General features: G+C 35.1%; 3 protein-coding genes across 3 annotated transcripts in view; 1 reads left to right on the top strand and 2 right to left on the bottom strand.

Moving 5' to 3' along the window:
• The window catches only part of LOC149968657 (uncharacterized), a 365,051-nt gene that overhangs the window by 64,394 nt on the left and 275,212 nt on the right, over positions 1-25,445 (bottom strand). Inside the window, exon 2 of the mRNA XM_090154962.1 lies at positions 5,436-5,445. The gene's annotated coding sequence lies outside the window, so the exon portion shown is untranslated. The remainder of the gene's footprint in view (positions 1-5,435; positions 5,446-25,445) is intronic.
• Positions 1-25,445, top strand: part of LOC149968665 (uncharacterized) — a 384,171-nt gene that overhangs the window by 295,623 nt on the left and 63,103 nt on the right. The gene's annotated exons all lie outside the window — the stretch shown is intronic.
• Positions 23,552-24,253, bottom strand: LOC149968669 (uncharacterized). The gene has a single exon (XM_090168448.1). It carries the CDS (start codon positions 24,251-24,253, stop codon positions 23,552-23,554), a length of 702 nt encoding a protein of 233 aa, XP_090024574.1.

Raw genomic sequence — 25,445 nt, 5'->3', positions numbered from 1 at the left:
CAACTTTACATTAATTTCAATGGGGTGGGGGAAAACTTTTAACCAAGTGACGCGCGAGCGCGCCTCTTTAGGCAGCGCAGATGGCGTTACTGTCGTTTTAACCAAGAATCTAATCGGTGCCTTGTCAGCCATTCGATTAAGCATTCTAGTTTGTTATCCGATTTCTATGGGCATTCCGCCATAAGAAAAATCGTTCTTTAGTTACCTTCTGATTTCTATGTATAAAACAACTAAACATGTCTGGTAGCCCTGTTATATTATCGTCTGCTTCTTCCAAACCGCCGCTTAGAAGAAATATGAACAGGTTGGCTAGCCAAAATATAACTCTCCTCGGAAGAATTGTCCCTAGTGGTATTAATTTCTCGAGATAACCCTTAAAGATATATCTCCGCAATTTAGAGTTATTTGTTAAAAATGTTATCCCAGTTCTATCCCGCCCGGTATAAAATTAAATTATAATTAAAATAATTGAGACGAAACGACCAATTTTAATTTATTCAGAATATCATAAGTTAAGTAGTTACAACAGTGAGTTAGACGTACTATAACAATGCACAATTGAATTAAACCCTTTTTACAGTACAAGTTTGTCAGTTGAAAATAATACAAAGCAAATTTTACTGAAAGAAATATCTACAGAGGGTATTATAACGACCGTTCGCTTTTTGGTTTATAATTTTAACGGAATCGGGCTGATTTTAATTAAACGATAGTTTATCGAAATTTTGTTAAAAGAATATTCCCTAATAATAATAATAATTTACGAGAATTATTTCCCGTCGCCGTTATATCGAAAATTTATTTGATTCGGGATTGCCAGAACTGTAATAATGTGGGCGAGTGATTAAAAAAAAGCATGCCAACCACAATTATGCAAAATTTTAAATGTTAATTTTTATTCAGAACAGTCTATGGAACGTTCTAGATTTAACTTTCAATAATCCAACAATATATATCCCTCCTACGTAATTGTACAGAACTGGTACTCAAGTGACCAAGACTAGATTTGTCTTAGTTCATCGTGTTTGAAAAATAAACCAAAACACACTTACACTTACACTTACACTTAAGTAAATATCATAAATTATACTGAGTAATTTTAACTAAATTCAAACTACCTAACTATAAACTCTTGTCTTAATTAACTGCTGAGAGCTGTTCGCTACTAATTACTTCTAATCTACTTAATTAGCTTCACAGGTTGAGTTGATAATTTCAAGGGTATAATTAGGTTATTCCAATTCAAAAAATAAAAACAATCAATTTTATCTTCTAGCTGACTTGAGTTAGTTCACAATTACTTTAACACTTTCAGTCTTAAACACTCACTGTTCATACACTTAAGTCCATTCATTCACGTTCCAAACGCGAAACACAATTTAACTCTTTCCTTGACCGAAGACCGAACATACTAATTAAAACCGCAAAGTTACCTCATAACTTTTGACCGACACCAGGACCCCGTCCTGTAGTAGTTCGTCTGACAGCCAAGAACTAAGAAAGACTAAATCTTCTTTATTGACGGCAACGGCTTTATATACGTTTATTTGGTGTTTTTTAGACCCGTCAAGATTTGACTAAAGTTCGAAAAATTGAAGAGATTATATTTTTTACCCGGTTTGATTGATAGTTCTCCACACGGTGGCGCGATATTATTACTTTGATATAGTTTCCGCGGGAGTTTTGAATAATTATCCTTTTTCTAAGCGTTATTAAAAGGTAACAATTAACTACTTTGTGTTTTTAACGGTATTTTGTTAAGAATTTAACAAAAATTTAAAACAAAACAAAAAACAGTACCAAAGAATAAACAAACAAAGTTCAATAAACAATATATACAGATATTGTATTAATCCGTTTAGTAAAAAAAACCCGCCTTATCATAATTGTTCCATTACTTTAATACGTTCCTAAGGAAGTCAATGGCTCGGCGGTGAATTATCCGCATTGTAACAATGCGACCCGAGCTCAATTCTTGATCACGATCAAATTTTACATTAAAATACTAAAATATTTAATTAAATATAAGATTAATATAATCTATAAATATTTAATTAAATATAAGATTAATATAATCTATAAATATTTAATTAAATATAAGATTAATATAATCTATAAATATTTAATTAAATATAAGATTAATATAATCTATAAATATTTAATTAAATATAAGATTAATATAATCTATAAATATTTAATTAAATATAAGATTAATATAATCTATAAATATTTAATTAAATATAAGATTAATATAATCTATAAATATTTAATTAAATATAAGGTTAATATAATCTATAAATATTTAATTAAATATAAGAGTAATATAATCTATAATTATTTAATTAAATATAAGATTAATATAATCTATAAATATTTAATTAAATATAAGATTAATATAATCTATAAATATTTAATTAAATATAAGATTAATATATTCTATAAATATTTAATTAAATATAAGATTAATATAATTTATAAATATAAGATTAATATAATTTATAAATATAAGATTAATATAATTTATAAATATAAGATTAATATAATTTATAAATATAAGATTAATATAATTTATAAATATAAGATTAATATAATTTATAAATATAAGATTAATATAATTTATAAATATAAGATTAATATAATTTATAAATATAAGATTAATATAATTTATAAATATAAGATTAATATAATTTATAAATATAAGATTAATATAATTTATAAATATAAGATTAATATAATTTATAAATATAAGATTAATATAATTTATAAATATAAGATTAATATAATTTATAAATATAAGATTAATATAATTTATAAATATAAGATTAATATAATTTATAAATATAAGATTAATATAATTTATAAATATAAGATTAATATAATTTATAAATATAAGATTAATATAATTTATAAATATAAGATTAATATAATTTATAAATATAAGATTAATATAATTTATAAATATAAGATTAATATAATTTATAAATATAAGATTAATATAATTTATAAATATAAGATTAATATAATTTATAAATATAAGATTAATATAATTTATAAATATAAGATTAATATAATTTATAAATATAAGATTAATATAATTTATAAATATAAGATTAATATAATTTATAAATATAAGATTAATATAATTTATAAATATAAGATTAATATAATTTATAAATATAAGATTAATATAATTTATAAGTATTTAATTAAATATAAGATTAATAAAATTTATCAATATTTAAGTAAATATAAGATTAATATAATTTATAAATATTTAATTAAATATAAGATTAATATAATTTATAAATATTTAATTAAATTTAAGATTAATATAATTTATAAATATTTAATTAAATATAAGATTAATTTAATTGGTGCCATAATATAGGTTTTTGCAAGGAATCTATATTGCCGTTGAAATTAATTGTCGGAAATGAATAGTTAAGGATATATAAATAATTTAAAATTATACGTAATTCGTCACGTGCGCATGCGCCGAACGTTGTGGAATTTCATTTGAAAACTTTTTGGAAATCCTTTGGCATTTATAGACATCCTTGGGAAAACGTGGTAATACTTGGACAATTCATTTGGGACATGTCTTGGTAATCTTTGGGAAATTTATTGGGAATACTTTGGGAAAATGTGGATATGTCTTAGGTATTTCTTTGGGAAAACGAAGTAAATATCTTGGGAATTTCATGGGAATAACTTGGTTACAGTTTGGGACTTTCTTTGGAAAAACTTGGGGATTTCTTGGGAATTCTTTGGGAATTTCATGGGAAAACCGTATGATTTTATTTGGAAAACCATGTGAACACCTAGGGGATTTCTTGGGAATTTCTTGGAAAAACCATGGGAACACCTAGGGCATTTCTTGAGAGTACTTTGGGAATATCTTTGGGATTTTCTTTTGTATTTATTTTAAGAATATCTTAAGAAGTGCTTGGGAAAAAAGTGCCAAACTTACCAATATTTCCCAAAAAAATCTCTTACGAAATTCGTTAGAATTTCCCTTTACAAATTATTAAGAATTCTTAAGAAAGTTTTTGTAAGGGCTCCTTTTCCATTTCCTCCCCCCTTTAGTTGATTCCCCTGGTTCATGATGCGTCGCGACTGACGGAATATAAACATTATCTCTATTTAGAAATAGATCAATTCTTGATATGACCCTTCTTCATAACTGCAGTTTAATTTAATTTTAATTAAAAATGAGATTATTAACCAATCCGCATACGCTCTCCTGTGATATTTGTATAAAGTGTCAATTGAAAACTAAGATATACGAACCATTTTTTTCTAAATATTTGATCCCTGACCTTGAAATGCAAAGGTACAAAGGTTGAAAGATGTCACGGATATTTAAGTACCCACAATACCCCGATGTATGAAATATATTTTCAATTTTAAATTGAAATTTGAACAATTTTCAATCATCTTGTACATTAACTTAATGAACGTACTATAACAACCCAAGATAAATTTTGTCGAAAATGAGCGTTTTTTCATTAAAACATTAAAAACATAATCTTAATCACCCTGTCATTAGGCATTAACAGTCAAAGAGTAATTTTAACTCAAAGAAAGAGCCATGACCACGCTTTATTAATCACCTTGTTCATTATTTACGAACAATATTTCCATTGCCCTGTATATAAAATAAACGATGAAATTAATTGGACCGACATTTTAACTGAAAATAGCCGAAAAAATAACTTAAAGAGGCCGAAACTGAATAATCAATCAGGGCACTAATTCTTAACAATTAAAGAGTAACTTTACCACAAAAAAATAATAAAACGCTATATAAATCATGAAAAACAATATTTCACCCTGATAAAGGTAATTTTTATCAAAAGCAGCACTTTTTGAACAAAATTAGTGCATTAACAAAGATCCTAATCACCTAGTCTTTCTTCGAGTGGAAAATAAATTTTATCAATGAATATTTGTAGACATATATCGCTTGTATTCTGAATGTTGACTTGGTAAGAAATTCAAATTCAAATTTAAGCTTCTTGATATACTTTTTTCTGTTGGCGCCTGAATGCCTGGTCCAAATAAACCGCTAAACTATGCCTGGTCTTAGCGCAGGTATACCCCCCTCTAAGCGCAAGTATGCCTATTGAAAAGTAGTCGGAAATGAAGTAAAAACATTTAAATATGACGTTTGTATGAAGTTACGTACCTTTGGTGCAGATATGCCCGCTCTAAGCTCAGGTATGCCCCTCTGAGCACAGGCATGCCCATTGAAAAGTAGTCGGAAATGAAGTAAAAACCATTAAATGTCAAGTTTAAATTGAGTTAATTTAATTTCAACATTCAAAGTAATTTAATTTGAAGAAAAATGTCAATAAAGTGGATAAACATGCAAAACATTGCGCCAAAATGAAGTTAAAACAATATGTATAAGCTGGTGAAGTTCGCTCTTATCTTGGCTAACTGGTATGCCCGGTATGCCGGTATGCTTTTTAGTAGGGGCCTCTGAAACCCGTTTTTGTAGTGAAAGTCGCAACGTAGAGAGAGGGATTTGGTTATCTAACAAATGACGTCACTGGTTTCGAAGAGAACGATATACGCGGTTTACAAGGTTACCGCCCATTTTTAAAAGCTATGTAGTAATTTCTGGCGCCATCTATTGACCATATTACGAACTACTTTTTAAAATGGCTACTTTGAATTTGGTTGAATAGTAGTCAGTCCAGGTGTTACAAAATTACAAGTTTAAGTTTTTAAATGTTTTCCCTAATTTGAATTAGTCCGTGAAAAATCATTTCCCATAAATAAAGAGACATTCTTAAAATGGAGAACGAAAATTTAACTATAGGTTATGTTTACTCTTTTTTTAAATTATTATATTATCCAGAATATACTAAGGCTTAACTGTACATTTCACAGGAGATGTATCATTCAAAAACCCAGAAATGATTGCTAAAGAACAATGGATTGATACCATGGAAAACTGGCCAAGTATCACAAATAAACACATATCAGATTATGTAATAAATAGTTCATTTTTTTTATAGTCAACCAGCCAATGCAAGAAAGAGCCTACAAGCTAGTAATTACTTGGAAAGTGGGTGGGTTGGAAAACTTATGCTGACGAAAGTTTCCGACAATTTAGTAGCATTATAAGGAGATGTGACCCCATCTCAAAAGTTAACAAAAAATGACCATCATTCCTGGTTCCTGATGGGACCATAATTACGGCATCCTGTACGTGTATGGCTGGTAAAGCCCAAGTATGCAGCCACGTAACTGCACTGATGTTTAAAGTAGAGTTCTGGAATTCTGAGCTGGCGAAAGGTCCATCATGCACTGACGGTCAGAACCAGTGGAACTTAGGTACAAAAAGGAAAATTGAACCCGAAGCTTTTGTTGAAATAGAGTTTTCAAATCACCAAAAAGAAATAGCTAAAGAGCACAAGATGCCTAAACAATTTTATACTCATGAATCTCTTGGTAATCATTTTTTAAATTCTTATTTGGCCGAATTAGTTAATAAACCAGGGTCCATCATTAATGATGTTTTGACTACTAAAATAATTGATAAGCCAGTCCCAACCAACATACTTAGTTCGTCCAAAAGGCCAAATTGCTCCAATTCACGTAACATCATTCATGGTTGCCATGATATACAACCTAACCAACCCCTTACTTCCGAATCTTTAAAATGCTTAGTTTGCAAAAGCTTCTTTAAAAGATTTAAAGAAATTGGTGACATCAATATCGACCAATTCAAAGAAGCAACTGTAAGTTAAGGAGGGAGTGAATTGTGGGCTGGAACAAGGCAAATACACATCACTGGATCAACGGCAAAAGGAATTCCGAAGAAAACCACAACATCGCCAGCAAATTTTATAAAAAACCATGTACTTCCGAAATTTAAGGGAAATAGTGCTACTTCTCCTGGAGCCTGTTGCGAGAAACATTTTTAGTGATGAAAATAATCTATTAGTGGACCAAGTGGGAATGTTAATTTCAAAATCAGAACCCTGGTTAAGTGCGAGCCCAGATAGCCTCATTGGTCTTGATAAGATGTTAGAAATTAAATGTCCAGTATCACAAGACCAAGAATCATTAATTAAAAGTAATAAGTATGATATTAGATTGGACAAAACAGGGAAATATTATTTACACGAGAATGGGAAAAATGCCTACTATACAACTTTTTTGTGCCAACAGAACTCTTTGCTATTTTTACGTATTTACTAGTCAAATCAAAATTCCATTAGAAATACCATTCAATAAAAAATACAAGGAAGAGATATAGGTCATCTTCGCTACATGACCGTTTTGATGAAATACTATCATCGCTAGTGTTAGAATTCAATGATCTTTTAAGCTTCCGATTTGGTGTCCATTCCAGATCCACAAAATCGCATTCCACCCAGACAGATATTCAATCTCAGATGAAAATTCGGTAAACAATGGTAATATTTCTTATTTTAAAAGATAGATAGCGGCAAAATTAGTAAATAGTTCGTAATTCTTGCGCCAGATGGCACCTGTGTAAACTACATATAGGCAATGGTACCACCCACAATTTGCTCTTCGTAAGCCTCGTATACGGGAGATCTAGTTCCTGATCAAATAGTCGAATAACCGCGGGTCTTTTTCTAATTTGTTGAGTTTCAAGGCCATAATTGGAGAACGCAATGAAAATTTCGAACTACTCTTTATTTCTGACACTTCTTTAGGCCACAGCGGCAAGGACCATATCCCTAGTCTGAGTATTAACTTTTCTTGGCGAAAGGCAGATGCTATTTATTTTCGCACATATAATTGGCTAGATTATTGAGGTGTTTTTTTGTTTTCGAATTTTCTATAATAACAAAGTAAAACTAAAACGAAACTGGGCGAAAGGTTAAAGCAACTTCGTGATTAAAAAAGTGCATTTTGTTTAACATTTTGAACTTATTTTAATGGTAAAGTCAAGAATTTACAGTAGCGTTGCTTCCACGGGGCTAGGGGGATACATTTTCCTGGGCCCTCAAGGAAAAGACCCCGAAAATCTACGAACGATAATAAATCTACTGTATAAATTTCATCTAAATAAAAGTAACATAATTCTACAAATTCGGGGGCGTCAACATTCAACGATCTTGGGATTTACTCGTTTCTCACCAATTGAAGTAACCATAGATACATATTTTCTATCTACCTGTGTGGATAAAACTAAATACATTGGATTACATATAATACGTCAATTGGCGGGAAACGAATAAAATTGGGATCAGTTACATTATCACTTTAGTACACCATGGGCCAATAAAAGCTTTTATTGGCCCATGAGTACACCTAGTATACGCAATCAATTTAGGACAGACGAAGCTCTACTTGTACACTTATTACGAAGAATACTCAGCCCTCGGATTTTAGGTTTAAAAATGTTTGGATGAGGCACCTTTATCAAATTCCACCCTGGTCCTCAATAATATAGTTACGCTACTGAGCATTTAATAAATAAAATAAAAATTATACTTTTGGTTTAGTATTTTGCTTTTTGCTAGTAAAACGTCCTGTGGTTTCAATAACTTTTTATTTTTTTTGGACAAATATGCAAACTATTTGGGTATTTGAAAACCAAATACGACGAATTATTTGATATTCGAAATACTATTTGGTATTTGATCAGTTAACTAGCTTGGATTTTTGACCTAAAAATATTCGACCAAATTATTTGACGTTTTAAATAGTCGATTTGGTATTTGACTGGCCTCGAAAAAAATAAGTGATATTCGATTCGATCCCCAAAAAATGGTATTTGCACACCTCTACTTAATACAGGTTCGATTATAAGCTTTATTTTATTATTTTATTGTAATAGTTAATGTCTTTGTGTAGAAATTTTTCAATATATTAAAGACAAAACCAGAGCCTTAGTAGAAATAGACAATGGATGTTTAAAGAGTGGTCGAAAAAGCATTTTCTAATGAACATGATTTTAAATTGAAGTTAATTTATTTTTGGTTTTACGAACTAGTGAGCTAGGACATCTTTTGTACTTATTTAGCAAGGTTTGGAAAACATTTCTGTTACTTTTAATAACGACCCTTTCTGAATTCTGGGAAACTTGGTATTTACTTTTCATTTTGAAACTGTTTTGGCCATGTTTAGTATGACTTAAATTTCAAACGCTTACACATCATTTTCCTTTAAATGAAGCTGAAATGGAATTTAACTTATAGTCAACTTGAAATTTCTACTTTATCATTAACCGCTGTCAGTAAGCCCATAAAGAGAGGGGTGAAGCCGGTTCAAGGCCCGGGTTTAAACCCTTCAATAACTCCATATAAACGTAGAGCTATCATAATTACTGTTTAGCCGAGACCCAATTTTATTTACAAATGAAATACTATCATAAATAATATATTTAAAATGGAAAACAAAAATTAAATAAAATTCTTTTGAAACACATTTTGTTGAAATCCAGAAACCCCTGTCATTGGCAGATCCAGTTAAAGTTCTTTATCAGCACTGCATTTTTGCCATCTCTTCATTACTTTAACATCTTGAACAAAAATATAGTTAATTTTTAATTTATATTCTGTAAACATTAATATTGGCGTCTTAACATTTATTAGGTCATAATCCCATGATCTCACACAACTTTAGTTTCATGTTTCTTGCTATTGGGATAAATCACACTATTCTTAAAAAATGCATGACAAAATATCTCGCGTATTATAGCCATTTTGGTCGAGAAAATCTTTTAAGGCATAATTCACCCCGAAACTAATGTTATAAATACCGCCAAATAAAATAATATTAATATCTACCCTCTTTCTTTAACTTTGTTCAAATATTTTTTATTTACATAATCATAATGTTTAATAGATTTTTAAAAACATACAATCAATTTTAAAAGTAGCGGCATTAGTATAAAACGTTTTATACAGTAAATCATGAATTTTGTTGTTTGTATTCAAATTTGTCTGCTGATAAAACTATAATTTTTTTCGTGTCATCATTATGGCTATTTCGACTAACTGGCGCCCAATGATAAATGTTTTTCGTCCATCCTGATTTATTTTAGCTAATATTTTAATTGTTTATTTGTTTTATGCCTTTGTATAAGCAACACCCGTTCATAAATCTCAAAGAGCCTTTGATTAAGAGTGAAACTGGCAAAATGAACAGCCAAGAAGGGAAGATGCAAAAATGCTCAGAATGCGCCTACTCAATGAACGATAAGAGTCATTTCAGTCTCCACGCAAGAACTCACACTGGCGAGAAACCTTTCCAGTGTGACCAGTGTAACTTCGCATCTGCGAAAAAGAGTAATTTGATTCGCCACAGAAGAACTCACACGGGCGAGAAACCCTTTCAGTGTGACCAGTGTAACTACGCATCTGCGAAAAAGAGTAATTTGATTATCCACAGAAAAACTCACACGGGTGAAAAACCATTTCAGTGTGACCAGTGCAACTTCGCATCTGCACACAAGGGTGCATTAATTCGCCACAGAAGAACTCCCACGGACGAGAAACCCTTCCAGTGCGACCACTGCAACTTCGCGTCTGCACAAAAGAGTAATTTGATTATCCACAGAAAAACTCACACGGGTGAAAAACCATTTCAGTATGACCGGTGCAACTTTGCATCTGCACACAAGGGTGCATTGATTTGCCACAGAAAAGCTCACGCGGGCGAAAAGTCTTTTAAATTTTACCAGTGTAAATACGCATCTCTGCAAAGGAGGGATTGGATTCGCCACAGAAGAACTCACTCTGGCGGGAAACCCTCCCAGTGTGTCCAGTCTTCTCAGAAGTGGGATTTGTTCAGTTACAAAACAAGACAATCGTGGGGAAATCCCTTTGGATGCACAAAGGGCGGATACCGGACCTGACATAAGAAGAGTTTACTTCTCCACGAAATAAGACATCACTCTCACGGTATAAAGGCCCACAAATGCCTTACTTGCGCCCTACACTTCGCTACCAAGAAAACCCTCCAAGCTCACCGTCGAATTCATGGTCAATCTGGAAACCAAATTGGCGCCTTGAACAGTCATCACCAAGAAACAGTGCGTCAGTCAGAGCCACGTCAATCGGACCCTGTGGGAGGTAGATATTGTTTGGTTTAACTGCGACGTTTGACGAAGGAACAGACTGAATCCCTTACTGAAGAGCCCCACTGCGCCCACGCCGTGAAAGCGGAAGTTGCCCAACCTGACACCACAACCGTCGACAGAGAAATGGTGTTTGGCTCCGATTGCGTCAACTTCGATGTCAGCTGCGTCAAACTAGAACCTTTTTATGACTTGATCGACCAAGTTCCGATTGCTACAGTTGTAACGAGAGAAGAGTTGGAATATCGCCCAGTTGGAGACCATAAGGAGGGTGTCCCCAGGAACCCAGACCCCCCGATCAAAATCGAGTTTGTTCCATAAGAATAAAATATTTGTTAATTTTAATTTCATATTTTAAATTTATTGATGGGTTGAGCAGGCAAATTATTTTTCAAAAAATATTTATGTAAAACAAATGCAAATTAAGTAGTTAGTAGTGTTAGCCAATGCCTCGAAAAAAATTATTTCGTAGACGTCTACAAAGACGTATTTTGCTTTTGTAAACTTTTAAAATTCGAGATATTTATTTTCATTAAAATTATTTGTTTTGGAACTGATTTGGGGGGTGGAAACCTTTTCAGTTGTGTACCATTCGCCTATGTACTGGAATTTACTAAAAACTGGAAATTATTAAAATTGGCGTTGACTCTGTTTTGCCACGAGACAACCGTTGGGTTTCTACATTTAAAACTAAATAAACGTTATTAACAACAAATATGTCCTTTTATAATAATCTTTCTTCTAGTTAAAAGGAGCCGAAGAGAATTTAGTTTCATATTGTATCTCTGGAAACGGTTTCTACGGGCAGCTCCACCCAAGTCTTGCCCATACCTTCACCAGAGATAAGGGAGTGCGTATACCGATTCGTGAGTCCCTTTGGGGGTAAGCAGTCCCCCCCTGACAGCCCCCCATTTGCGAACATTTTCGGTAAGTCTATAAGTCAATTACCGATAGCTGGGGGCACCCCATTTGCGAACATTTTAGGTCAATAGGTCATATGATTTATCTGACACGATGCAAACAGCTATAAACCCGAGTAACTGACCTAAGGGTCAATAGGTCCCTCATTATTGTCAAAACCTATCCGTCATGTCCCCCTACGGCATCTGTCAAACACTTTCTCCACGTGCGAGTGGTGTTATGTAATAAATAGGTCGACCCTTTGATGTTTCCGCCGACAAACCATTATTTTCAAACACTTTGCGCGCAAAGCTGTCCGTCTTATTGAATGTCCCCCTACGGCATCTGTCAAACACTTTCTTCACGTGCGAGTGGTGTTATGTAATAAATAGGTCGAGCCTTTGGTGTTTCCACCTTCAAACACTTTGCATTATTTTTAAACACCCCCTGTAGCATTTTAGAGTCGGGCCGACGTCGGCTAGTGTCTTAAAACAGAAAGGTCGGCCTACTGTTGGGCCACCCCACTCTGAAAGGTCGAAATGTCCTAGTAGAAAAGTAGTCGGCCGACCGTCGATCGACAAAAAAATTCGACTCAGAAAGGACTATGGACCGACTCAAAAATGACTATGGGCCGACTCAAAAATGACTATGGGCCGACTCAAAAATGACTATGGGCCGACTCAGGAATGACTATGGGCCGACTCAGAAATGACTATGGGCCGACTCAGAAATGACTATGGGCCGACTCAGAAAGGACTATGGGCCGACTCAGAAAGGACTATGGGCCGACTCAGAAAGGACTATGGGCCGACTCAGAAAGGACTATGGGCCGACTCAGAAAGGACTATGGGCCGACTCAGAAAGGACTATGGGCCGACTCAGAAAGGACTATGGGCCGACTCAGAAAGGACTATGGGCCGACTCAGAAAGGACTATGGGCCGACTCAGAAAGGACTATGGGCCGACTCAGAAAGGACTATGGGCCGACTCAGAAAGGACTATGGGCCGACTCAGAAAGGACTATGGGCCGACTCAGAAAGGACTATGGGCCGACTCAGAAAGGACTATGGGCCGACTCTGAAAGGACTATGGGCCGACTCTGAAAGGACTATGGGCCGACTCAGAAAGGACTATGGGCCGACTCAGAAAGGACTATGGGCTGACTCAGAAATGACTATGGGCCGACTTCACAAAGGCATATTTCCGACTCGGAAACGACGTTGGGCTAACTTCATATACATACAATTCCGACTGTGAAACGACGTTGTGCCGACGTCAAATTAAATCGCACTTCGGAACTCCCACTTAATACCAATTTGATGCCTTAACAGTAATTTAGCTGAGATTGAATCGATAATAATTTTCAATTATTTTGTAAACAAAAATGAGCTATTTATATTAATAGAACTAATCCAAACAATATACAAGACAAAATCTTTTGGCGAAGTACATAGAATTAATATAGTAGTGATATAGAAAAGAAACATTTTAATTAAGCTTATAGATTTTAATACGTAAAAACAATTACAATTCAAATACTTTTAACAAATATCATTATCTTTTAATGTTGTAGTCTATTTTATATGTTATTTATAAAACACTTGACCTTGTAATTGCCAAGGCCTAACCGCTCATGCAAAACATTGTTCACAAAGCTATAATTAATTGATATAGATATTATTTATATTGATATATTATTGAAAAACTTACTTTGTTAGTTTCGATTTAATGTATTTCTCAAGATTTCAATTATGATTTTTCCATTAATTTTGAATAGAAAATTAAGCGCACAAGTCAACAATTACACCTCTCATCTCAAGCAAGTTCGCCAATAAACTTCTAACATGCTGCTAGTCCGGAGATGGCGCTGCGAAAGTATCAACTGGCGGGTGCTTTTGAATTTTTTAAACTATGAAGCGTTTGAAAAACGTTTGTGGTCGTATTAATAGGCCTATTTATTAATACATTTTTAATTTTTTAATCTATTTAGAGTATAATTAATCAATATCAATAAAAATCAGGAATCGTTATTCCATGCTTTGACCAGCCGTTAGAGGCGCCACTAGTAGCACTCTGAAGCGCGGGGAAATTTTTGACCAGCCGTTAGAGGCGCCACTAGTAGCACTCTGAAGCGCGGGGAACATTTTGACCAGCGTCTGCTATCGCATGCAAGTTGAGCCATTGAACACGCCAGTCTATTTATATATAGTCTTTGGTTTAGAGTCGGGGTACGGTCGAAAAGTCGGTTTATAGCATTGAGTTGGGAATAAATAGAGGTACAACTAAATCTGGCTGGCGCGGGATCAATTTCGTTCCATAAAGAGACTTTATCAACTTTATCGTTCTACCGTGGGGGCATCTGTCTCTATTGGTGGCAGCTATTGCAATTGAATTTTTTCGCGAATCTGATGCGAAATTGGAATGTATGATTTCTCGTAACAAACAAACCTTTGAAGTTGTTTAAAAATAATTTTATTCTGTCAACACGATTCTTTTTAACTTAAGTTACGCTGAGTTAGCTAATAATTATTTATTTTTAGCCATATAACTTTACAAAATATAGATGGCGCTACCGCCTAATTATAAAGATGAATTTCGTACCGTCTTATCAGACTAGGTCCCGCGTAACCTTGGCAACTGAAATCGTAATTTTAATTCTAGCAGTATTATTCCCAATTCAATGGTTTATAGTCGACGACGTTTTTCGACACTAAAACCGTAAATCCTTTTTAGGGACTATTTATGGTCGGTATACCGACCATACCGACCATTATCCAACTTAAAATAGACCTTACATTTAATTATTGGATTCGACATTAACTTTATGAAACCGACCATATTTATTTAGGAAAAGGGGATATTTTAATTATTTTCTGACTATTTGATGATGATGAATTTTTTATTCACTTTTAATTTTTCTTCAAACTTATTTGTATTCGAAAATCTAATAATGAGATCAGTTTTGGGTCGGAAATAAGCATTAACATAAAGTCGGCCCGACGGCGTTACGGAGTCGGTTAGAGTCTATTAATTGGCGGTAAAGAGTCGACGTTTCGTAGTCGGCCGACCATTTTACCCCTACGACATTTCGACCCTCAATCCAAAGGTCGGCCGACTTCAGTGTTTAGTACCTTTTGCCGACGTCGGCCCGACTCTAATTTGCTACAGGTGAAGTAACTTATTATTCAAATTAATTTCTAAAAATTAATTAATCATAATTAGTAAAAATTAACTTCAAGTATAATTATACAATAAAATACAATTATTTTAAAAATATGAAAAAATACATGTGTGGTCCTTATCAAGTCGGCATATCGACTGTACATTAAAGTCGACTTGCCGACTTTATAAAGTCTCAAAATGGAAATTTGTAATTTTTGGGGTTTGAAAAAATTGAACAATTTGAGTCGGCATACGGTCGTCGACCTGAAAACGACTTTTAGACCCATACCCGACTCTTGACCGACAACCTAATGCTACAGGGGACTTTGCGCGCAAAGCTGTCTAACGGTCCTAAGTGGTAAAGGGTAGCTTGCCCGTAAAATAGCCAAAGCGGGTGTCCTCGCTAAAAGTGTCGTTTTGGAAAAAAAGAGCCGAGTGTATACAAATTATAAGGTTTTATTTATATATTTGGGGTGGGCAAGCAGTCCCCCCCCCCCATTGGTATACCGATAGCCCACCATTTGCGAACATTTTCGGTAGGTCAATAGGTCAAATGATTTATCGATAGTTGGAGGATCTCCCCTTTAGCGTCCCTATTCGGTAGGGGTGGTGGAATCATCTGACATGATGTTATGCAAACAGCCAGTAGCTATAAACCCGAGTAATTGGCCTATTTACCTATAGGTCAATAGGTCCCTCATTATTTCTCAACCACTTGTCAAAACCTATCCGTCTTAGGGAATGTCCCCCTACGGCATCTGTCAAACACTTTTCTCCACGTGCGAGTGGTGTTATGCAATAAACCCAAGAAGTTCAATAGGTCGAGCCTTTTGTTCACAACTATTTTCGCCGACAAACACTTTCCCCCTGTAACATTATTTTCAAACACTTTCACCACGCTCAAAGCTATCCGTCTTACGGAATATCCCCACCTAGGGGGGTAAAAGGTAGCTAGTGAATTGCCCTTACCCAAGTGCGTAAAATAGGCACAGCGGGTGTCCCCCCGCGATAGCTAAAAGTGTCGTTTTGGAAAAAGAGTCGAATGTAAAAAGGGGACAGTTATATAATCAAAAACTTTTAAAAAAGACGCTTCAAATTGGGAGTATTGTTAAGATATTTTGGTACAAAAGTTTTGTCGAAGATGGTTATAAAAGTTTTCAAAAAGATGGCGATGTTTTTCAACTAGACTTTTAAACAGCGGGCTATACGATCTAAGACGCTTCAAATTGTATTTTGTACCCCGATTGCCCCCAACTTTTTACATCAGGTGAGGATTCTTCGCGCTAAAAATGGCAACTTACCTTACATTTCACTGAAAAAACATTGAAACTTCCTTCACTGCCATAACTTTATTAAATTCAGTTTTATTTTCCAGAATCACAATTATTGACGAGAAAAAAATACCTAACCACCTTAAAATTACCCAACACAGGTATTCCGACTTAGGCAAGGTTGTTTTTACGTGATGGTGTTCAATTTAAAAGAAAATTACTTCAGCTTTTAAATAAGATTTTTTTTTGTATCCACCCTATATCATTTACATATCATTTTTTTATTCTAATTTAACCATCACTTTAAAAACTTTGCAAGTCTAAATAGCTGTGTAGAGTACTATTAACAGAGATAAATATTTCTTGGTTCAGTTAATGTGATGATGCGAGTGAAAAATTTGCATATGTTACAGTTATTGGATTGAAGGAAACTTCAGTGTTTTCAGGGTGATAATTAAGGGAAGTTGCCTTACAATATAGTTGAAAATTATCTTTTTAAGTCTGTGATCACCTATTGAATATGTTAGGAAGTGAAAAAATTTCATTTAGCAAGCTTTTTTTTCAATTTTGGTATCCACCCTGTATCATTTAAAAGCTCAAGCATTGTTTTTATCAAGTTAATTTTAAACATATCTTAAAACAAGCTTCCCTAAGTCTGACTAGCTTTGTAAGGTAATAATAAAATAGCTAAATATTTTTTGGGTTTAATAATTGTGATTCTTAGTGAAAAATTTGCATATATTACAGTATTAGGTTGGCTAATTACTTTTTTAACCTGCTACCATTCTCAACGGGTGAACATAGAATAACAAAGATAATTTTCCACAATATTTAAGGCCAACTTTCCTTACATTTCACTATGAAAACACTGAAGCTTCTTTCAAGGCGATAACTTTATTACATGCAATTTTTTTCCCAGAATTACAATTATTGAATCGAAAAAAATATGTAACCACCTTAGAATTACCCAACACAGGTATTCAGAAGAGATGGTGTTCAATTTTTAAAAAAATTCCTTTTTTAGAATCCACCCTATATCATTTATATAAAACCTGAAATTATATATTTTTTATATTCTAATTTGACCATCACTTTAAAAACCTTGTGCGAGTCAGAATAGTTGTGTAGAATACTAATAACGTAGATAAATATTTCTTGGTTCAGTTATGTGTAGGGAAGCTTGTTTTAAGATAAGTTTAAAATTAATTTGAAAAAAAAGCTTGGGCTTTTAAATATATGTTACAGCCCCTGTAGCACAAAAAAGTCGGGCCGACGTCGACTAGGCAGAGTCGCATAGTCGGTTAAGTGTCGAGCTGTCAACTCCGATTCAAGGTCGGGAGTCTCCTGGAAAAACAGTCGAAATGTCCTACCTGAATTGCAGTCGGCCGACTGTTTATAGTGAGCTTTTTGCCGACCGCCGAAAGTGTGGCCTACCGACATCCTTATGTCTAGTTAATTACCGAAAAATAGTCCTATTAACCGACACCTTTTTGTTGGCCTATTCAGAGTCGGTCATTATAACTTTCTGCCCCTCTTCTCCAAAAACAATTCAAGAATGATACAGAATTTTTATACTAAAAAGTTGTTTATTTTTGTAATAAAATGTTTTGACAAAAATTTAATTATACTCTATTTGAAGTATTTATTTATCTGAAACTTCAGGTAGTGAAGTCTGGAAACAGTTACCAAACATTTCTGCAATTTTCCAAAGTTGACAGTTTTTTTCCAGACTACCTGGTTTAAGCCCTAAAATAGGGTAAGCTGAGAAGAAATAATTCACTTTGATTTATTTTAAATTGTAGAAATATATACCTTTGGTAAATTATTGATATATCTAAGTCAATATTTTTGGGTGACAAATCGAATATAAATTATAACTTGTTTCCCATTTTTATACCCATTTTTACAATTAACCAAAACATTATCACAATTACACAATGTATGATTGTGTTTACAACTTGTTATAAAAATATGTTGAAAGATTATTTCTGATTAATTTATCAGATATACATTGAAAAAATCTTAAGGTTTTTTTAACAGTATGACTAGTGAGTATCAAACATATATATTAAACAGTTTTTTTTAAAGTCTCCGCTCTTCATCCGTCTCGGTCCATTTTGTCTATCACTGTCATGGAACTGGCTAGGGCCAGCTTGACACTCATTAGCATTCGTTCCAACCGCAATATTATCCTGCAAAGCATTATTGATAAACTCATTTGTTTTTCTTCTTTTTTGTCTAGAGAAAATGTCATCTATAGCCTTGTAAGCCTTTCGCTTTCCCGCCATAACTAAGCCTTAGCTAACGTAGAACTACTTAAATTTTATAATTTTAATAAAAATTACCCTTCTTTTTCTTCCTTTCAAGTTTCCTTCCGGCTAGGTAGCGGTTTATGACAACTAAAATCACGGAAACTTTAAGAATTCTACTTTATATACGACAAACCACAATAAATTATCAAACACTAACCAAAATGAATCCAATCCGCCGATCCGAACATGCACTTCTGTTTTTGGTTACGATAAAAATCATGACTTAGCGTCACTGTAGGTGGCATGGTTGTCGCATTTTTTTTTAATTTAAACGGTTTAAATAAAAAGAAATTATTATTATTATCATAAATACTTAACACATTTTTTAAGTTTCATATGAAGTTAAATACATTTAAGACTATCGTTCAAAATATTTTATTTAGATGACTCTGCATGATTTCCGGGCCTCCCGCGAAATTTTAAATGGGTATTTTTGCGGGCTAAAAAATGGATAGTCGAACCACTAGTATATTGGAAGTTGTACTATATAAAAAAACGGACGTCATAAACTACGTAACCGACTCAAGGCCGACTGTATTTCTTGAACAATTTGAAACAGTCGGTTTTGCCGACTTAATTTCGGAATCTTTCTAAAAATTAAATAATCGTTAATTTTCCGACTCTAATCAGTATTCTGTTTCGTAGTACTTTTAATAGTCGCAATCTCGACTACATTTTTCAAAAAAAATCATATCGTCGGCTAAGAGTCGAAATGCCGACTGCGACTCCAAAACGACTGTTCGACCCCTAACCGACTCGTTTTCGGAGGCATTGTGCTACAGGGGAGGGCGGATACCAAAATTTCAAAATAAAATTTAATAAAAGCTTGCTAAATGAAATTTTTTCACTTCCTAACATATTCAATAGGTGATCACAGACTTAAAAAGATAATTTTCAACTATATTTAACGACAACTTCCCTTAAATTTCACTAAAGTTTCATGCAATCCAATATCTTTGACTTTTGAAATTTTTTCACTCAGAATCATCACATTAAATGTGATCCACTCTGTATCGTAAATTTAAAAGCTCAAGCAATTTTTTTTTCCAAATTCATTTTTAATTTATCTTAAAACAAGGTTCCCTAAGTCTGACTAGCTCTGTAGGTTAATAATAAAATAGCTAAATATTTTTGGATTCAATAATTTGGATTCTGAGTGAAATATTTGCATATATTACAGTATTAGTTTGGCTAATTAATTTTTTTTTCATCTGCTACCATACTCATACGCAAATGGGGGGCTGTGGGGGGGACTGCTTACCCCCAAAGTGGGACTGCTTACCCCCAAAGTGGGACTGCTTACCCCCAAATGGACTCACGAATCGGTATACGCACTCCCTTATCTATTTCACCCCTGTTCCTACGAGTCATCGCATAACATCGAAAAAAGCCTCCCATTCTGGGGCGTGACTTGGGTAAACCTTCCTGCGTCTCGAAACACGTGATTCCGTAGCTCCACCCTCAAATTTCCATTGACGTGTTCAGCAAAGAATCGAGGGCGGCGTTAAGTTTTCCAGTTATAGACCCGCGCTAGCTCCGAATTCTAACCTGCTAAACGATCAAAGATTAATTTTAACCACATGAAAAACTCACGACAACGCTTCATGACAAACACGCGATTCCGTAAAAGGGACTTCGAAAGTATCCACCTCCCTGTAGAAGACAATACACACCGTTTGTAGAGGTTTCCAAGGTCGAAGATTAAATATTCGGAGACAGATGGCGATTGAATTCTGAATCTTTGAATTAGTACGCAACTCAAATATCACAATAGTTTGACCCGCGAATTAGCCAGAAATATCACTTCAATTCATAATTTCTTAATACAACCGTTAACGTACTTAAAAAATGATCAGCACTCACTAAAAATATTAATTTCAACCAAGTCGGTCTTAATTTAAAAAAAAATTGTAGGTTTAAAGTCTAAAATCGACAGAAATTACTAATATGGGCAAATGCCCAACTTGTGGCCCCCCAGCGCCAAAATGAATATTGAAGATCTAATCGTTTTTAAGAGTCGCAATATTTGGTTACACGATAAGTGATGTTAGTACACACAAATTTACCGAAATTCGAATATTTACTAAAAAGACATTTTGAGAAATGTCATTATCCCACAAAATATGGTTATTTTCCATTATTTACTAAAAGCAGTAAAGGGTGTTAAATAGACTAGTAAGTCTATAATTGTGTATCTGGTTCAGTTTTAGGTGAGCAGCTGGCAACGGCTCCGAAGATAATTATGCTCCTTTTTTAATTGAAGCTACACAATTCATATGTAGTTTAGATTATGTGATAAAATCAAATGCGAACTATCTTTGTAATTTCCATCTTCTTTTCTTCTCCTTATTTTACTGTACATCAGATTATCATCTGATATAACTTTTTACCAAAGGGAAGGAGGGGGGCGACAACTCAGATGACTAACTAAAAACTCGACTGGTTATTTAGCTCAAGTAATTGAAGAGGCATACGTTAAATAAAAACAACAACGGTTTATTTACAACTAGATAAAGTTACATGTCGATAGCGGAAACAAAACTGAATACGAATAAATGAATTCGGTGATTATTTATACATAAAAGGGCGAACGATAAAAATGAATCGAAAGGTCTAATTTAAGTTTTAACATCATCTTTCCAAAAAGGGAAACATTGTTTCCATAATGGTAAAAATGTCCCTATCTTTCCCTAGAAGCTTGTGTAGAGCCTTCAGAATGAGTAGCTACAGACCCTGCAGAAAGACAAACTGTAATTAATTCTTGACTAGATTCATCGTTGGAAGTATTAATTTAAAGAAGATTAAAGAATGGAACGCCATTCTGGCGGAATTTTGCAACCTACCCATTCAAGGATATTTTCTTGTTGTCACCTTGATAAGTTCTTTGATAATTGCCATCTTCCACATGGTTCGTGGGAGCTGGTCGTCGGAAATAAAGACCAAGTCATTAACCTTGAGGATCGTTTTTCGTCGAGGGTTGTCGTATTGATTTGCCGATCGCAATTGCTGAATATACTCTTTTCTCCATCGGACCCAGTACTGATCTAGTAGATTTTGGCGATATCTCAACCGTTGTGTTAAGTCTTGTATAGTTGTCGACTCGTTGCTTGGAAAGGTTCGTGACGGAAGCGCCGTAATTCTTTGTCCTAGAAGAAAGTAGGCGGGTGTTAATGCTGATGGTTCGTCTGGGTCGTTGTATTGGAATGTCAGTGGCCTGGAGTTCTGGATGGTTTCCATTTCTGTCAGCATTAATTCAAATTCTTCGTAGCCCAATACAGATCTTTTTCAAGGGCAACTTTATTGACCTCACCATCCGCTCGTAGAAACCACCTCACCAGCTTGCTCTTTCAATGATGTAACGCCACGTTATTCCTTGTCCTCCCAAAGAGTCCACAACTTGGCTGGCCCAGAGTTATCGAAGGTCAAGATCAGCCTTTTTGAATGTACGTGCATAATCAGAGTATATGCAACTTGGTACACCTCGTCTGGATATAAATCTGCGGAAAGGTAGTAAGAATTTTTCCCTAGAGGGATCAGTCACCATTTCCAAATGTGTAGCTCTTGTTGCGCTTCCAGTTTTTACGTGAACAAGGCCAGCAAAATCCAATTAAACTTCGGTCGAAGGGTGGAGCTTCGGTTATTCGAGAACTCGGTAGTGTCGCAACGTCTACGGTCACAGCCTTGGCGGTGAAACGTTTGCATTTAACGCACTTCTGAAGAATAGTTTTTGCTACTTGACGTCCACGAATGATCTAAAACTTCTCTCGGACTTCTAGAAGAGTAACTAAAAGACCAGAATGCATTAGTCTCAAATGATGAAACAAAATAATTAAATGAGACAAACGATTTTTGCCCATGAGAATATAGGGTGGTTTTTCGTTATAGGAAAAGTCAGATTGTAGAAGTTTATCTTGATCGAGGAAAGGGTTCAAAGAGTACAATTTCGATGTTTTGGTGAGCCTTCGCCCCAACGACAAGTCCTGAATTTCTGCCGAAAAATCTTCCCATTGAGATTGACGCACCAGCAGTTTCTCACCTTTTTGCAGTTCCTCTGTTGTCAAGGGACTACGTTGTCTTAACTCAGTCTTTCTGGAGTACCCTTTAAATCGGACATCCCAGGAGGCTATTTGCTTTTAGCTTTGGAGAATGAACTGTAGCGGTGCAGTTACTGAAACGCTAGATTGAAAAACCTTAGATCGGAGTTCGTCGGTGATATCGAGATCTACGGTCGGCGTAGTAGTAATAGTAGACCAAGCGCTCTCTTCTAAGCTCAGCCCCGTTGGTCCTTCCCTCCACATCTTACTGTTAAATAATTCCACGACTCTCATACCTCTGGTCGGTAAGTCGGCGGGATTATCTTTTCCCTTGACATGATTCCACACCCTGGGCTCAATTAGGTTCTGTATCTCGGATACTCGATTTCCAACAAAGGGCTTCCATTTAATCACGGGACCCTTGATTTAATACAGAGTTATGGTGGAATCTGTCCATAAACGAATGTGTGAGAGATTGGGAAAATTGGTTTTAAATACGTCAACAATCGGCCTCCAAGGACTGCGGCTAGGAGTTCAAGACGCGGTAGGGTAAGTCTTTTCAGCGGAGAAGCCCTCGTCTTCGAAGCAACCAATGTGACCCATGATGTACCATTTTTTAGGACATAGCGAATGTACGCTACTTCCGCATATGCTGCTTCACTTGCGTCGTAAAATACATGAAGTCCATATTCACCGATTGAAGAGTCTGACTCTCCAGAGTAATAGGGACGATGTATTCGCATTTGATGCAATAAAGGTAATTCTTTAGACCATTTCTCGAATTTGATTGAGAGATCTTCAGGTAGATTTGAATCCCAGGATATTCCACGTTGCCATAGTTGTTGGAAAAGGATCTTCATCCTTATTTCGAAGCAGGAAAGAAATCCAATTGGATAGAAGATTCGTGCTACGCTTTGAAGAGCAGCTCTCTTTGTACAGACTCTGGAGACTAAGAGAGCTCAGGTCGAACTTCAAGACATCTTCTTCAGGTCGCCAAGTAAGACCAAGGACCTTAATAACATTTGGAGAATTGGTGTTATTAGTAAAGGTAATACTTCTAGTGTCAGTCGGATTGTCTCGGTTCCATTTCTTTTGAAGCTCGCTTGAATTGCTCCGCCATTTCCTCAGATTCATTCCTGCTGAACTCATCAAGCCTTTCATTTTTTGCGACGTCTGATACGCGGACTCCCCTTCAGACTCTCCGGAAAGGAGATCATCGACGTATAACCCTTCTCGGATAGATTGGCAAACTTTTAAGTTATCATATTTGTGTTGGCGCAAATGATACTGGATTGTGACCGACAGCAGGAACGGGTTTGACGTCACTCCAAATGGAACACGTGTAAACCGATACGTTTTCAGCTTCTTGTCAAAGGGATTGTCAGACCACAGGAATCTAACAGCGTCTCGGTCATCGGGAACCAACGAGATCATCAGGAACGCCTTTTCTATATCAGCCGTGAATGCGACCTTGAATTTCCGAAATCCCCCGAGCACCATCAGCAGATCAGAATTGAGATAAGGCCCAGAAAATAAACATGGATTCAGCGACAGATGTCCAAGTTCGTGTGATGAACGTCATATACGACACGGAATTTGGTAGTTTCTTTATCCATGCGAACATCTGCGTGGCGATGGAGATAATGGAGATGATAATGCTGTTGTTCTCGCATGACATCTTGATATTATTCAAAAAGAAATGGATCGCTTCTCAGTCGTTTCATTAAGTTTTCCGTCCTTCACTTGGCCACGAAGTAATTATTTCCAAATTTGTTTTTATGTTCGTTCCAGGGTAATCGAACTTCGTATCGCTGGTCATTAAAGTTTATCGTCTTGTCGAAGTTCTCCAGGATGGTCACATCATTATTCGTCTTGAAACCATCATCTTGAATCACCAAAGAATCAAGTTCCCAGAACGCTTGAATTTGTTTAAACAATACGGTATCCATTTCAATGGCTCCCACAGACATGGTAGCCACTGGATTTACTGCGACAGTTAATAACGACGCCGTGGACGGACCTTGAAGGGACATTCCTTTTAACGTTTCTGACGCTACGAGAGCCGCGTCTAGACGTTGAATTATCCCCGTCGTAATTCGCCATTGATTGTCCGAACCAATAAGAAAGCCAAGTTCGGAATCGTTAGTATTATTGTCAGAAACATCGACCTCATCGGCCAATTCTATTCCACGTCTTCTCAGTTCCGCTGGAGTGCCCTGCTCCGGTACTGATATGACTGCACTGCAAAAGTGTGGCGTCTCTAGGGCCCCTACTTCAATGGTTCGAGATGAGTCAGGGACTGGATTTACAAAACTGAATATCTTCAAGGTCTCCTCCCCATCTACAGGTAACTTTAAATGATGCGAAAGTTCTTCCTTGATGAAGGTGCGTTGCGCTCCACCATCAATTAGACATCGAACTTTTCGAAAGACTCCGCTGCCACCATGATTTCTTGCTTGAGCGGTTTGAAGTAATATGGCCTTGTTTGTTCTCGTCTATTGGGTAATTGAAGAAAGAGTAGAGGCATCAGTTACTTCTGGAAGGTTATCTGGATCTTTCTGAATATCTTCGGCGCCAAGTTCATTAAGTCTCTGTTGCATAAGGCTGAATGATGGTTCTTGTCACAGTTCTTGCAAGAAGAATGCCTTGATCGACAGTTGCGTGCACGATGGGACGTCTTCATGCAAAGGTA

The sequence above is a fragment of the Leiobunum rupestre genome, chromosome 1, assembly GCF_980474605.1.
Source record: "Leiobunum rupestre chromosome 1, qqLeiRupe1.1.hap1, whole genome shotgun sequence".
Taxonomy (NCBI): Eukaryota; Metazoa; Arthropoda; class Arachnida; order Opiliones; family Sclerosomatidae; genus Leiobunum; species Leiobunum rupestre.
Note: the sequence above shows the minus strand (reverse complement) of the source record. Positions and strands in the feature narration are given on the sequence as shown.

Bases quoted from the DNA above. Each gene is read 5' to 3' on its own strand.
- LOC149968669 (XM_090168448.1), bottom strand. From the start codon at position 24,253: ATGGTGCTCGGGGGATTTCGGAAATTCAAGGTCGCATTCACGGCTGAT.